Source organism: Cherax quadricarinatus, chromosome 11 (assembly GCF_038502225.1).
Source record: "Cherax quadricarinatus isolate ZL_2023a chromosome 11, ASM3850222v1, whole genome shotgun sequence".
Lineage (NCBI taxonomy): Eukaryota > Metazoa > Arthropoda > Malacostraca > Decapoda > Parastacidae > Cherax > Cherax quadricarinatus.
In genome coordinates this window covers 44,647,979-44,664,853 of record NC_091302.1, presented here as the reverse complement: position 1 = coordinate 44,664,853, position 16,875 = coordinate 44,647,979, and the positions used below count along the sequence as shown (strand labels likewise).

Genomic DNA, 16,875 nt, shown 5'->3' with positions numbered 1-16,875 from the left:
TTTATATATTTGTACTGAATCACTTCTCTTTTCAGATTATGTATATTTTGAAACGTCATCCACATCACCATATCAAATTAGAAGAATAGAAGAATTAAATAAAGTAAGTGGAATTTATTTAATTCTGTAAATTTGTACTGTACTGCTTATGGAATTGCTATGTTTGTTCTTATTATTGGTATGATGCAGTATTCTTTCCTTCTCATTCCCACACATTAAAGATTGATTAGATGGAATTTTCATATCAGATTTGTTGGTGCAGTTTTAAGTCCTTCACTAGGTTATTGTGCCCACTTTGAGTCCTATATTAAGCCAATTCCCTTGCTCATTTCAATCAAATTCTTAGATATTTACTAATATGCCTTCCTCTTTATCGATAGAACACACAAATCTGCCCATTCAACTATCAGAACTACCCTACGAAGCACACACAGGCTGGTAATTTGGGCAATTTTACTCAACATTAAAAAAAAAAAAAACAATAAAAAAAAGCATTTCCTCCATTAATTAATCACATCCTCAGGCTTCTTCTGTATTATACATGCCTTCCATTTTGAATTCATCATCACAAAAATTTAGATTTACCCCATTTCTTAGGTAATAAAATGTAACATGGAATGATTGGTCATGATGTATGTCATCCCAGTAATTGAATTAGACCCAATAAAAACCCATAAAAAAGACCAGGTATGTAAGGGGTCATACCCTTCCTCAGGAAATTGGCAAAAATCAAATGTTTCTGCTACTTAAAGCCCAGTTTCAAACTACTTCCAGTCCTGAAACCATTCCAAATCATCTCTATTTCAGTAGTATATTTTCCATTCTCAAATGATACCAAGAAACAGGCAATAAAACCATAAAAATTATCCTAGAAAACACCTCAACTTTATTATTTTAAGCCAAACACCAGGTCAGAGTTTTGCTTTTATCATTATGCCTGTGGGGGCAGGATTTTTTTATATACTATGCACACTTGCACACTTGCAGTACAGACCCATATACAGTCTCTCCTCACTTAACTACAGAGTTCCGTTCCCAAGAGTAGGTCGGTAAACGAATTGGTTGTTAAGCGAGGAGCATAGTACACTGGTAGTGGGTTTGTGTCAGCCATCTTTGGATATTATTTTAATTTCACCTTTGCACCATTTATAGCATTTTTAGTATATTTTTAAATGTTTATACAGTAGTGTACTGTTCACTGTAATAAACAGAATAGATGAAATCAGCTCTAATATGCGGTGTATTACAACCTCTCCTCACTTAGCGACATACTCGTTTACCCACGCCTTGGACTTACAATGGGCTCTCTGACCAGCATTCATGCCTAAAAATGTTTATTAGAGCTGATTTCCTCTATTCTGTTTATTTCAGTATACGGTACACTACTGTATAAACATTTGAAAATATACCAGAAATGTTATAAATGGTGCAAAGGTGGCCTGGTGGCTAAAGCTTCCACTACGCACATGGAGGGCCCGGGTTCGATTCCCGGTGGGTGGAAACATTTCGACACGTTTCCTGACACCTGTTGTCCTGTTCACCTAACAGCAAATAGGTACCTGGGTGTTAATTAACTGGTGTGGGTTGCATCCTGGGGGACAAGATTAACCCTTAAACGGTCCAAACGTATATATACGTTCACGTGCGTAGCTTCCCAAACGTATATACAGTGGACCCCCGCATAACGATTACCTCCGAATGCGACCAATTATGTAAGTGTATTTATGTAAGTGCGTTTGTACGTGTATGTTTGGGGGTCTGAAATGGACTAATCTACTTCACAATATTCCTTATGGGAATAAATTCGGTCAGTACTGGCACCTAAACATACTTATGGAGTGAAAAAATATCGTTAACCGGGGGTCCACTGTATATGTTTTCTTTGTCATTCATTCAACATTGCCACAATAAGCCTTAGTCACCTAGACATGAGAGAATGGGTGTGCGCACTCACTGTGTGCCATATTAGAATAATTGGGGATGCCTGGGTACCATATGCTCTTTTTTCCTTTTAAAAGAAAATATTTTTTTTCCTCAAAAAATTTGGGGCGCTACGCGAGTGAACGTATATATACGTGTGGACCGTTTAAGGGTTAAGGACCCCAATGGAAATGAGTTACAGTCCTCAATGAGTTATCCTGGGTGGCTAAACCTCGGGTGTTAAAAATTCGAAGAAAATTTTTTTTTTTTTTTTTTTCCAACAAGTCGGTCGTCTCCCACTGAGGCAGGGTGACCCAAAAAAGAAAGAAAATCCCCAAAAAGAAAATACATTCATCATCATTCAACACTTTCACCACACTCACACATTATCACTGCTTTTGCAGAGGTGCTCAGAATACAACAGTTTAGAAGCATATACGTATAAAGATACACAACATATCCCTCCAAACTGCCAATATCCCAAACCACTCCTTTAAAGTGCAGGCATTGTACTTCCCATTTCCAGGACTCAAGTCCGTCTATATGAAAATAACCGGTTTCCCTGAATCCCTTCACTAAATATTACCCTGCTCACACTCCAACAGATCGTCAGGTCCCAAGTATCATTTGTCTCCATTCACTCCTATCTAACACGCTCATGCACGCTTGCTGGAAGTCCAAGCCCCTCGCCCACAAAACCTCCTTTACCCCCTCTTTCCAACCCTTTCGAGGACGACCCCTACCCCTCTTTCCTTCCCCTATAGATTTATATGCTTTCCATGTCATTCTACTTTGATCCATTCTCTCTAAATGACCAAACCACCTCAACAACCCCTCTTCTGCCCTCTGACTAATGCTTTTATTAACTCCACACCTTCTCCTAATTTCCACACTCCGAATTTTCTGCATAATATTTACACCACACATTGCCCTTAGACAGGACATCTCCACTGCCTCCAACCGTCTCCTCGCTGCTGCATTTACCACCCAAGCTTCACATCCATATAAGAGTGTTGGTACTACTATACTTTCATACATTCCCTTCTTTGCCTCCATAGATAACGTTTTTTGACTCCACATATACCTCAACGCACCACTCACCTTTTTTCCCTCATCAATTCTATGATTAACCTCATCCTTCATAAATCCATCCGCCGACACGTCAACTCCCAAGTATCTGAAAACATTCACTTCTTCCATACTCCTCCTCCCCAATTTGATATCCAATTTTTCTTTATCTAAATCATTTGATACCCTCATCACCTTACTCTTTTCTATGTTCACTTTCAACTTTCTACCTTTACACACATTCTCAAACTCATCCACTAACCTTTGCAATTTTTCTTTAGAATCTCCCATAAGCACAGTATCATCAGCAAAAAGTAACTGTCAATTCCCATTTTGAAATTGATTCCCCATAATTTAATCCCACCCCTCTCCCAAACACCCTAGCATTTACTTCTTTTACAACCCCGTCTATAAATATATTAAACAACCATGGTGACATTACACATCCCTGTCTAAGACCTACTTTTACCGGGAAGTATTCTCCCTCTCTTCTACACACCCTAACCTGAGCCTCACTATCCTCATAAAAGCTCTTTACAGCATTTAGTAACTTACCACCTATTCCATAAACTTGCAACATCTGCCACATTGCTCCTCTATCCACTCTATCATATGCCTTTTCTAAATCCATAAATGCAATAAAAACTTCCCTACCTTTATCTAAATACTGTTCACATATATGCTTCAATGTAAACACTTGATCTACACATCCCCTACCCACTCTGAAGCCTCCTTGCTCATCTGCAATTCTACATTCTGTCTTACCTCTAATTCTTTCAATTATAACCCTACCGTATACTTTTCCTGGTATACTCAGTAAACTTATTCCTCTATAATTTTTACAATCTCTTTTGTCCCCTTTCCCTTTATATAAAGGGACTATACATGCTCTCCGCCAATCCCTAGGTACCTTCCCCTCTTTCATACATTTATTAAACAAAAGTACCAACCACTCCAACACTATATCCCCCCCTGCTTTTAACATTTCTGTCATGATCCCATCAGTTCCAGCTGCTTTACCCCTTTTCATTCTACGTAATGCCTCACGTACCTCCACCACACTTACATTCTGCTCTTCTTCACTCCTAAAAGATGGTATACCTCCCTGGCCAGTGCATGAAATTACCGCCTCCCTTTCTTCCTCAACATTTAAAAGTTCCTCAAAATATTCTCGCCATCTACCTAATACCTCCCTCTCCCCATCTACTAACTCCCCTACTCTGTTTTTAACGGACAAATCCATACTTTCCCTAGGCTTTCTTAACTTGTTTAACTCACTCCAAAATTTTTTTCTTATTTTCATTAAAATTTCTTGACAGTGCCTCTCCCACTCTTTCATCTGCTCTCCTTTTGCACTCTCTCACCACTCTCTTCACCTTTCTTTTACTCTCCATATACTCTGCTCTTCTTAAAACACTTCTGCTTTGTAAAAACCTCTCGTAAGCTACCTTTTTCTCTTTTATCACACCCTTTACTTCATCATTCCACCAATCACTCCTCTTTCCTCCTGCCCCCACCCTCCTATAACCACAAACTTCTGCCCCACATTCTAATACTGCATTTTTAAAACTATTCCAACCCTCTTCAACCCCCCCACTACTCATCTTTGCACTAGCCCACCTTTCTGCCAATAGTCGCTTATATCTCGCCCGAACTTCCTCTTCCCTTAGTTTATACACTTTCACCTCCCTCTTACTTGTTGTTGCCACCTTCCTCTTTTCCCATCTACCTCTTACTCTAACTGTAGCTACAACTAAATAATGATCTGATATATCAGTTGCCCCTCTATAAACATGTACATCCTGGAGCCTACCCATCAACCTTTTATCCACCAATACATAATCTAACAAACTACTTTCATTACGTGCTACATCATACCTTGTATATTTATTTATCCTCTTTTTCATAAAATATGTATTACTTATCTTATCTTATTAAAACAATATCAAAGATGGTTGACACAATCCCCCTATCATTATAGTCTGCTCCTCACTTAGCAAAGAATTCGTTGAATGACGTGGTCTTAGGAACGGAACTCTGTTAAGTGAGGAGAGGCTGTACTTAGGTATGCATACTGGTCAGAGAGCTGGTCGTAAGTCCGAGCGGTCGTTAAACGAATGCGTCGTTAAGTGAGGAGAGACTATAGGCGAAAATTTACCACTCACAGCTTATTCGAGGGAGCTGAGTATACATCTTCATAAATGACCCTAGTGTTTGACAGATTTACATGCCAGACAGTGACAGGGTTAACACGAGGTCTTTTGTTCTTAAGGGTTTGCTATACAGTGGAACCTCAAATTTCGAACTTAATCCGTTCCAGGAGCTAGTTCTAAATTCGAAAAGTCTGAAAATCGAAGCAATATTTCCCATAAGAAATTAATGAAATACAATTAATCCGTTCCAGAAACCCAAACATATTCACAAAATTTTTTTTTATAGAGATTAATTACAGTTTTACATAAACACAACAAATACTATAGTGTTCAATTATGTATACAAATATAAAATAACATTTTTAATTACCTTTATTGAAGATTGGTGATGGCATCTGGAAGATAGGGAGGAGGAGAGAGGGAGTTGGGGTTAGTGTTTGGAAGGAGAATCCCTCCATGAGAACTTCAGGTAAAGCCCTCTCCGGGGTTACTTCCCTTCTCTGTCTTTTAATGCCACTAGGACCAGCTTGAGAGTCACTGTGACTCCTGTCTCACAAAATAACTGTCCACAGTCCTCTGTTTCTGGTGCCTCTTTAAGATTTCCCTAAAATGGGACATGGTTCTGTCACTGAACTTGTTGCAAAGATGGCTTGTTTCAGCTTGCTCAGGGTGGTACTTCTCCACAAACATTTGGACATCATTCCACTTCTGTATTATCTTCTTCACATCTATGGTGTTTCTCACTTTCTTTACCACAGGGGTACCACTAGCAAGTTTCTTTGGGCCCATGGTAGCTTATTTCACAGTCCCACAAGCACTAAATACAATGAAATAATCGTAAAATGTTTGAATGAGAGTGCAGGTTAGTGTTCACTCAAGCATATACAAAGCCAGACTGGCTCATGGCGCCTGCATGGGGGACGCGGACAGAGTAGGCTGGCGGACAGGTCCGGTACCCGGTGGTCCGAAAATAGGGGCACGTTCGATAATAGGGACAAAGTTGGTTCGAAAAAAGGGTTTTATTTTTGAAATGTTCGATATGTGATACGTTCGAATTTTGAGGTTCCACTGTACTGTTTTGGTATTGTATTATCGACAGTAGTTTTATGCTGTCTTAATTATAGTACAGTAAAAATATTTTGGGTTAAATTAAGTTTTTTGCCATTTCTTGTTTTATGTTATTTAGGTATATTGTACTGTATCTCACTAATATTGTTTTTAGTCTCCCCATATATATGGGGGTACAGGTCTTAGCCTTAGCTACTTAGCCATGTGTGGATTGAACTGCCTGTCAGTCTGCCTACCTGTGCCTTTCCATCCATCTTCCTCAATGTCCCTACCTGTGCCTGTCCACCCCATCTTCCTCAATGTGCCTACTTGTCTGTGCCCGATACATTTGCCTGTCAGTCTGCTTTTCTGTGTCTGCCCACCTGTCTGCCCTTCAATCCACTTCTCTATATATGCCAACCTGTGTGCCTGTCATTGCTACACCAAATATTTTCTTTGGAGATTTCAGTCTCGCAAATACAGTGGTACCCTGACTTATGAGTTTAATTCATTCTGTGAGCCAGCTTTTAACTCAATTTGCTTGTATTTCAAGTCATTTTCCTCATTGAAATTAATTGAAATGCCATTAATCCATTCCAGCCCCCAAAAAACCACCCCAACTTTTGGTTACAGGTTTTTAAATAAGAAAAAGGTATTCATAAATAAGAAATACGTGTATTGTATACTCTACCCACCACCGTTTCTACTCCACCCACCACCGTTTCCACTCCACCCACCACCGTTTCTACTCCACCCACCACCGTTTCTACTCCACCCACCACTGTTTCTACCCCACCCACCACCGTTTCTAACCCACCCACCACCGTTTCTACTCCACCCACCACTATTTCTACTCCACCTACCACCATTACTACTCCACCCACAGCTATCACTAGTCCACCCACCACCATCACTACTCCACCCACCTTAATGTTTCTGGAAAAACTCTGAGTGTTGAAATGGAGGTTACCTCTTTCCTGGATTTATATGAGAACCAAACAAGGGACGAGGTGCCTTACTACAATCTGGGATTAGTGTGGGAGTATTATCCTTCCAGTTATGTCTTGGAAGTGCATTTGGGATGGGACGAAGTACCTGACATTCCTCTGGGTACAGAGTTGGATTTGACTTCAGATACGCCGCCAGCTAGTGGCAGCATATCTGAAGCTTGCTCGTAACTTGGATTTTAGCTTGCAACTCGAAGGAAAAAATCGACCAAGCGACAGCTCGTAACTTGGAAAACTCGTAAGTTTGGGCACTCGTAAGCCAAGGTACCACTGTATATGGAGGATAAGACATCATTGTACCAGAAATAGTACTGAGAAGTATTCTTGCTCAGCAAGCATATACTAGTCCTAAGACTGCAAAAAAGTTTGCATTGAGCCAACTAATAATAAACCACTGGACATGAAAATATGCTAGATTTGATCTTCATGAACCTTGAGGCATAGCAGTCTCGTACAGTTAACTCAGATCACAACCTCACTGAAGTGCATGGAAGCATAAATTCATGTGTGGGTAACCTAAACAAAAGCCAACGGGAAGGGATGTTTAGCAAATTTAATTTAAACAATCGAACACTGACTGGGATGAATTAAACAGTGAACTAATGAATATTTCCATGGGAAACTATCTTCAGCACTGTTAGCCCAGAACACTGCATGAAAAAGCTGAATACAGAGGTATACAGGGTCTGTTTAAAATAAAGCCCACTGAGAAAACCTAAGAGGAGATTAAACATGGAATGTAGAAGACACTGCAGAAGAAGAAAAATTGCTGAGCTGCTCAACAAATTCATAACATAAGATGGAAAAATCATAAATACTTTTTCACATAGTACTGCTTGGAAAATTCAAGTAAAAAACTTTTCATTATTGGTCCTTTACTCAAAGGAGATTCATATACAGATGACAAGGAAATGAGTGAAATCCTAAAAGAAGAACAGTTGACACCTTGTGAATTGAAGACCCAGACAATTTTTTCACTTCTCACCTGGTACTCATCATCTACTCTTAGGTTGAGGGGCTGATTACCTTGTCTTTTGTATATAGTTCTACTTTCTTCACATTATTTCCTTGAATTGTATTGATAAAGCCACTGCATGGTGAAACATCTACAAAGTAAAGATACCCAGATGTTGCACATGTGTCTAATTCTTCATCTTTGTAAGGGTGCTGAGATGCCAACTTAGTTACTAAGGAAAAGTGTGACTGATATCCCAAGTCATCATGGATTTAGAGCAGGAATATCATGCTTTTCAGAACTATTAGATCACTATGACAGAATCGCAGAGGCTTTGGAAGAAACCAAAATACAGATATATAAATGTAGGGAAATGAATATTCAAATTTCTAATGAACAGAAAATCATGAGTGGTAGCACTGGGTCACCACCTGGAAAAGACCTGGGCTGGGACAAGACCAGCGAATCTACTACAGTACAGTACATACATGAGTGGTAGTAAACAGAATAGTCAAGTCTCAGCAAAGTAAAAGTTTTAGTACCCCCAGGGCATTGTGCTAGCACCTTTACTGTATGTCATCCTCGCAGGGGTGAATGTGCCTTCTTAAATGATTCAGTGATTCTACGATATGTACGATACTAAATCAGCAGGTATCGATAAAGGCTATAGTGCCAGCCAGAGATAAAGTGTAGAATTAACAGTGTAGCAAGTAAGTTAAGTGAGTAAGCGATAGAAAAACAACATGAAAGTAACTCTCCAATGTTGTTCAATGTGCACGGGGCCAATGAACATAAGCCGCCCTGCTACGTATCTTCCACCACCCTAAACCTCTGCCAGCATCTCCTCCAAACTAATTAAACTAACATCGCCTCCAAGGTAAATGTAAATATAAAAGTGTAAGTATAAAAGTAAATATAAATGTAAATATAAAAGGACCCCAATGGAAATATGTAAGTCACTCTCACTTTTCTGGGTTATCCTAGGTACTTTACACATATGCTGCTATGTATGATAATCAATGTACAAACCATACCACGGGCGGGGATAGAACCCCCGATCAGAGAGTCTCAAAACTCCAGACCGTCGTGTTAGCCACTGGACCAGCTAGCCACAATAAGATTCATCCAACTAGGTATATTTCTACACCATAGGAAGGTTAGCATAGGCACCATTGTGACCACAAATGCAAGTTTTTGAGGGGACTTGAGCTTGAGTTCGTCACGGCCACGCTAGCTGGAGATTCGTCTGTAAAAAACTTGCATTTGTGGTCACAGTGGTGCCTATTCTAACCTTCCTATAGTGTAGAAATATACCTAGTTGGACGAATCTTATTGTGGCTAGCTGGTCCAGTGGCTAATGCGATGGTCTGGAGTTTTGAGACTCTGATCGCGGGATCTATCCCGGCCCGTGGTATGGTTTGTTTGCAATCGTGTCATTACGATTTCGTGAGTCAATCTATATACAAAACTATTTGTGTATACCTGAATAAACTTACTTATTTATAAATTAAAATGTAAATATTTCTTATTTATAAATTACATACTGTACATTGGTGAAGTGTGATAGTGTTAGTGGGTTCTGCTGGTGCCTCCACCACCACCATGTACAGCTTCTCTCAGTGGCCCTTATAAACCCAACAACAACACTTCCATCACTAACACCTCTCATATGTTATGACATATTTTATTCATTCTAGAGTATATATCATGTTTCTGTGTTATTAATATTGTTTATTATGTAACATTAGATGAATTGTGATAGATAAATAAGCCGTAGAGATGTTAGCGTCTTATTGAAGCATAATAATCTTGTCTCCTCCTTGCCTCCTACCTGTCTTCCATACACCAACAAGAGTCAGTAAAGGTAAATGTGATGTTTAAATGTTCATTTATCCATTTTATTAGTGCTTTATATTTACATGTATTTGTCATTGTTTTCTGTATGTGTATCTATATTTACTCTTTAAAAATATATTTTTGTTAATACTTTTGGCTGTCTGAAATGGATTAATTGGATTTTCCATTATTTCTTATGGGGAAAATTAATTCGGCCAAAGGCAAAATCGGTTAAAGGCAAGCTCTCTAGAACGGATTAATGCCCTTACCCGAGGGTCCACTGTATGCTCCTCACTTAGCGATGAATTCGTTGAATGACGCAGTCTTAGGAACGGAACTCCATTGTTAAGTGAAGAGAGGCTATATTGATATAGGGAATAAATTATTAGCATATTACTAGTACCATCCGACTTAGGACTGAGCTTGGTTCCAACCAACTGGTAAGTCAAAATGTGACTTTTTATTAAATATTTTACTACTGTATGTCAACATCACAGCTATTGTAATGATTTTATTTTATTGACTTATTTTTGTATTTCATTTTTTACTTTTTATGCTTTTAGTACTGTAGTTTATACTCTAAGGTTTAGGAGAAACACTGTGTACAACACAAACAGTTGTTTATTACTGAGAACATATGCATACAAAACAATGTGTTCGAATTTGCTTCAAATGTAAGAAACTGAAAACATTCATATGCATGAATAGAAAAATACAAAATAACTTAAGCTAAGCTGTAAACAGCATAAATCAAAATTACATAAATTCAAAAAATAGGAAAAAGGAAACTCAAGGAAATTTTTAATGAAATGTAAATGAAATAAAAATAAGGATTCAGACTCATTTACAGCCCGCTAGTACTTGGTTGGGATTGTCTACTCTTTCTTCCTCCGAAGGGGTAGGGGTGGTAGGAGGTGGGGGAGCACTCTTCTTGATAAATACTATACCGAGATTTGTTTGAATTTTCCTTTTTTCTTCGTAAATTTCTCTGTATGGATGCATTGCATCCTGTACCATTCTCTCAATCTTGACAAACCGTTCAATGTTAAGATCCATATTCTCTAATTTTCATAGCCCTTGGTTTATCAATAAAAAACACTGCGATAATTCCTTCACCGAGAACTTTCTTTCTGGCTCCTTTTCTTTTTTTCTTCTCACTGTCTTTGTTCTTCTGCTCTTTCTTCTTCTATTATCAGGAGTTCTTCATTTGTTAACTCTTGAACTACTTCTGTCAAAAGTTCTTCAATATCATCCGCATCACATTCAAGTTTGAGTTCGTTAGCCAATTTTAAAATCTTGCCTCTCACCATGCTTAACTCTTCTTCGCTGTTGAAGCCATGAAAATCTTGAATAAAGTGCTCATTACGCTGTATGCGGTATGCATTGACCTGCCTAGCCTGCTGCCAGACGTACGGTCATAAGTACGAGTGGTCGTATGTCGAACAGGTCGTAAGTCGGATGGTACTAGTAATTATGTGCATACTTGCTATATTGATTGCAAGCATGCAACACCCAAGCTCAGTAACCTGTTAACGCTTGGGTGGAAATGCTATAGCTATGCCATTCTGGCTTTTGTATTTTATTTATTAACCCTTTGACTGTTGCAGGCCCCTTTCTGAAACTGTCATTCTATGTCGATGAATTTTTGAAAATTTTTTTTTTTTTTTTTTATGAAATGATAGGGAATCTTTTCCCGATGGTAATGACACCAAAAGTTCGAAATTTGGTCGAAAACTCGGGGAATTACGCTCCCGCGAAATTAGCGGTCTTGGCAACATATGCGCATCGGCGATTTCGCCGACTTTGAGCAGCCCTTTTTTCAGCCAATTGCGTTGTTCCAGTTGACCAAATTCATAGCTATTTCTTTAGAATTCTATTTTATCTATCAGCTGAGTACAAGAAACTGCCCATTTACCAATTTGAACTAACCAATGTAGTTGTCAGAAATTGGCAATTTGGCCAATTTCACGCAAATTAAAAAAGATGCCAATTTCAAAATAGGGTCCAGAATAAACAAGGTAGACATTCTTGGCACTAAAATAGCATATCCTCTGTTCATTAGTCACATCTCTAGGCCCCTCTTACATTATTATTGCTTTCTATTTTGATTTTTTATTCATACAAAAAAATACAAAATTTACTGGTATGCAGATAACTGCATTATTGTAAAAATGGTATAAATAATATGAGTGCACTAGTGAAAGAATATTAGACTCCCCAGTTGATGTGTATTGGACGTGTGGTGTGATTTGTTTACTCCTGAACATTGGTAAAAATTGAACATTTCCGCTACTTTGAGCTCAGTTTCAAGGTCGTTTTCATCGTCAAAGTAATGAAAATCATCTCTATTTCTGTAATATGTTTTCCATTTTATCACCGAAGACCATGAAAACGCGAATACAACGATAAATACTATACGAAAATACACCTCAAAGTCGGCGCTTTAATCCAAAAAAACGATCAGTTTTTTTTCTCATTACGCACTGTGTGCTGCAGGATTTTTTTTTATGTGGTGCACACTGACCACACAGACCCTTTCTCTCACATGTGGGCCTACCAGCTTTCTCCCTGTTAATTTGAAGCCGCTAGAATTATTAAGTATATATGTCAGAAACTGGCTCGTAAGGCGTATTTATACGGCGTAAACAGTCAAAGGGTTAAAGAAATTAAAAACATTTGGTAACCTTATAATTAAACAACAAACAAAACTTGAAAAATGGAATCAGTGACGTTATATTTTTATTAAAAGACTATTAAGTATAAAGTAATAGGATGTAAAAGAAAGAAAAACTTTAAACGAAAATCTGAATCAAACAACTTTCTGTACTACTAGTTAAAAAATCTGAAGTACATACATCCTTTGATATTACTAAAAAGAACTCAAAGTTAAAAACTACAAAAAAGTAAAAAGCAATTGAAGACTTAAAACAACTTAAATTTAAATTGTACATTCTGTACAATTTAAATTTATTAGGAGTCAGAGTCAGTACATTTTTACTGACTCCGACTCCAGTAACCCAAGAATTGCTTCTGACTCAGATTCTGACTCCACTGCCCTGCTTAATACAGTGGACCCTCAGCTAACACCTGTAATGTTCCAGAGAGCTAGCCTTTAGCCGAATTAGCTGTTAGCCGAATTAACCCTTTCAGGGTCCGTCCCGTAGATCTACGGCTTTACGTTGAGTGTCCAAACCATAGATTACGCCAAAATCCTAGTGCCGTCAAATTTAGCACGAAAATGCTCATAAGCCTACATGTGAGAGAACGGGTCTGCGTGGTGGGTGTGCGCCATAAACAAAAAATCAAGGCGCCCACATAGCATTGTGGGAACGCCGGCTCAGTTACCCTTGTTCACCATGCCTCGTCGCAAGGCAGCTTTCACTCCAAGGAAAATTGGGACTCTCCTCTTCCTATCTGATAGTCCTGACAGTGATGGAAGTGGAAATTAAGACGAATTCTTTGACTTTGATCAGTTAGTGACCGAAAGGAATGACCAGGATATCGATAATAGTGCAGAAAACCCTGATGATCCTCAACCTTCTATCTCTGGTGTGGGCACTCATCAGTCATGGTCGGTTATACCTCAACGCAACAGAAAACTATTATTTTCGCGTGGCCAGGCCTCTGACTTCAGTAATGATGATGATAGTGACGTGGATTGTGATTTTATTGCTCTTGACGGTCATTCGAGTAGTGATAGTGAGGAATCATGTTCACCAGTGAAGGGTTGGTATGTACGCTGCCGCATGCGCTCGGGTAGTGTACCCTATGCCGTGCCCAGGGGACGGAGTACATCCCGGAGTACATCCCGTGGCTCTACACCAGGTATAGATAGTGATAGTGAGGATGATGTGGCTACACTTGGCATGGATAGACCATAGGCATCAGTAGATGGTGGTAGTGGTGATGGTAGTGCCACAGCCATGCGTGACTCACCAGCCCATGCTGGGACCCACGCTGCTGACTCTGCAGTTCAAGGACAAAGCGGAGTGTCAGCCACCAGCCCACCACAACCACAACTACCTGCACAACCAGCCCATGATGTCCAGTATCCACCAGCAAACCGTATCTGGGATTGGCAGCAAAATCCCAATTTTGTTCCCAAGCCCCACCACTTTGATGACTCTGAAAGTGGAATTCTACCAACTTGTCCCCTTGGAAACACTGCAAATGAACTGGAATTCTTTGAACTATTCTTTGACCAGCCATTGATGGAAACTATTGTCAGGGAAAGTAATGAGTATTTTGAGTACATCATGGCAAATACGATCATATCACCACAGTCAAGACTACACCGGTGGAAAGAGACGACTGTTGCAGAAATGTATTTGCTTTTTGCAACAATAATGCTTATGCCTCACGTCTATAAGCATAATATAAAAGCATACTGGTCCACAGATCGGCTAATTTCTACCCCGGTCTTCAGTGAAATCGTCCCAGTGAACAGGTTTATCTTACTGTTGCATATGTTGCACTCCTCTGACAAAACCAGGCCTGACAGAAGTGACAGGTTATACAAGATAAGAAATGTTTTTATGTATCTCAAACAAAAGTTCAGCATGTACTTTTATCCATTCAAGAATCTTGTAATTGACGAGTCTTTGATTTTGTTCAAAGGTAGGCTCTCATTCAAGCGGTATATACCGAGCAAGAGGAAACGCTTTGGTATAAAACTTTGTACTCTGTGACTGTGACAGTGGCCTGGTATTGGATATTGTTGTATACACAGAAAGTAAAACATTGAAAGATTCCAAGATGTTATTGGGTATCTCAGGTGACATAGTGAGAAGTATGATGGCACCTTATCTTGGTAAGGGGCATACATTATATACTGATAACTGGTACACAAGCCCATTACTCAGTGATTTCTTAAGAGTGAACAAGACAGATGTGTGTGGCACAGTGCGTTCTAATTGTAAACATATGCCCAGGCTCAACGCAGGTGCTCGTGGTGATGACGTGCAGGTGTTTACTGCCAGTGACATCATGGCATTACGGTGGCATGACAAACGAGATGTCACATTGTTGACAACCATTCACCGTAATGAAATGCAAGACAGTGGCAAAGTTGATCGAGTGACTAATGAACGTATTCGAAAACCAGTGACAGTGGTTGATTATACGCAAAACATGCGCGTGGTTGACAAATGTGACATGCAGATTGGCTTTGTTGATTGTGTTCGTAAAAGTTACAAGTGGTACATGAAACTTCCATCTCATGAACATTTCAATGCTCAATTCATGTAATATGTACTAAATGAAGACTGGCAACAGACCACCGTATGGTGAATTTTGTTTGTCTGTTGTCAGACAACTCATAATGAAGTACCAGGTAACAACACCTGCTATACAACAAGGTCCTCGAACTCCTCAGGATATACCCAAACGTTTGAGGAGGGAAGGTGATCATTTCATAATACAGCTTCCTTCAACTCAGAAGAAATTTGCTCAGAAGAGATGCATCGTTTGTGCACAAACAAAACGACGGCAACAAAGACGCAAAGACACTTTTTTTATGTGTGAGGAATGTAAGGTACCTCTGTGCATGGTGCCTTGTTTCAAGGAGTTCCACAAGCTCCAGCAGTTCTAAAACCATGTCCAGTGATTGTAAATATGTAAATATGTGATAGATATTAGTATTATACAAGATTTGTGCATGTTTATTGTAATAATAGTGGTAAACAATAATATGATAACATTAGTGCAGCTATTGTGTTCAGTACAGTGACTTTATGTATATTTTTTTTCAACAAGTCGGCAGTCTCCCACCGAGTCAGGGTGACACAAAAAAGAAAGAAAATCCCCAAAAAGAAAATACTTTCATCATCATTCAACACTTTAACCACACTCACACATTATCACTGTTTTTGCAGAGGTGCTCAGAATACAACAGTTTAGAAGCATATACATATAAAGATACACAACATATCCCTCCAAACTGCCAATATCCCAAACCCCTCCTTTAAAGTGCAGGCATTGTACTTCCCATTTCCAGGACTCAAGTCCGACTATATGAAAATAACCGGTTTCCCTGAATCCCTTCACTAAATATTACCCTGCTCACACTCCAACAGATCGTCAGGTCCCAAGTGCCATTCGTCTCAATTCACTACTATCTAACACGCTCATGCACGCTTGCTGGAAGTCCAAGCCCCTCGCCCACAAAACCTCCTTTACCCCCTCTCTCCAACCCTTTCGAGGACGACCCCTACCCCGCCTTCCTTCCCGTATAGATTTATATGTTTTCCATGTCATTCTACTTTGATCCATTCTCTCTAAATGACCAAACCACCTCAACAACCCCTCTTCTGCCCTCTGACTAATACTTTTATTAACTCCACACCTTTTCCTAATTTCCACACACCGAATTTTCTGCATAATATTTACACCACACATTGCCCTTAGACAGGACATCTCCACTGCCTCCAACCGTCTCCTCGCTGCTGCATTTACCACCCAAGCTTCGCATCCATATAAGAGTGTTCTTACTACTATACTTTCATACATTCCCTTCTTTGCCTCCATAGATAACGTTTTTTGACTCCACATATACCTCAACGCACCACTCACCTTTTTTCCTTCATGAATTCTATGATTAACCTCATCGTTCATAAATCCATCTGCTGACACATCAACTCCCAAGTATCTGAAAACATTCACTTCTTCCGTACTCCTCCTTTCCAATTTGATATCCAATTTTTCTTTATCTAAATCATTTGATACCCTAATCACCTTACTCTTTTCTATGTTCACTTTCAACTTTCTACCTTTACACATATTCCCAAACTCGTCCACTAACCTTTGCAATTTTTCTTTAGAATCTCCCATAAGCAGGGTATCATCAGCAAAAAGTAACTGTGTCAATTCCCATTTTGAATTTGATTCCCCA

General features: G+C 39.3%; 1 protein-coding gene across 9 annotated transcripts in view; it reads left to right on the top strand.

Moving 5' to 3' along the window:
• The window catches only part of MTA1-like (metastasis associated 1-like), a 360,550-nt gene that overhangs the window by 42,110 nt on the left and 301,565 nt on the right, over positions 1–16,875 (top strand). For all 9 annotated transcript variants that reach the window (XM_070084050.1, XM_070084048.1, XM_070084053.1 and 6 more), the window contains exon 2: positions 36–103. In XM_070084050.1, the coding sequence (XP_069940151.1) occupies positions 36–103 (68 nt within the window). The remainder of the gene's footprint in view (positions 1–35; positions 104–16,875) is intronic.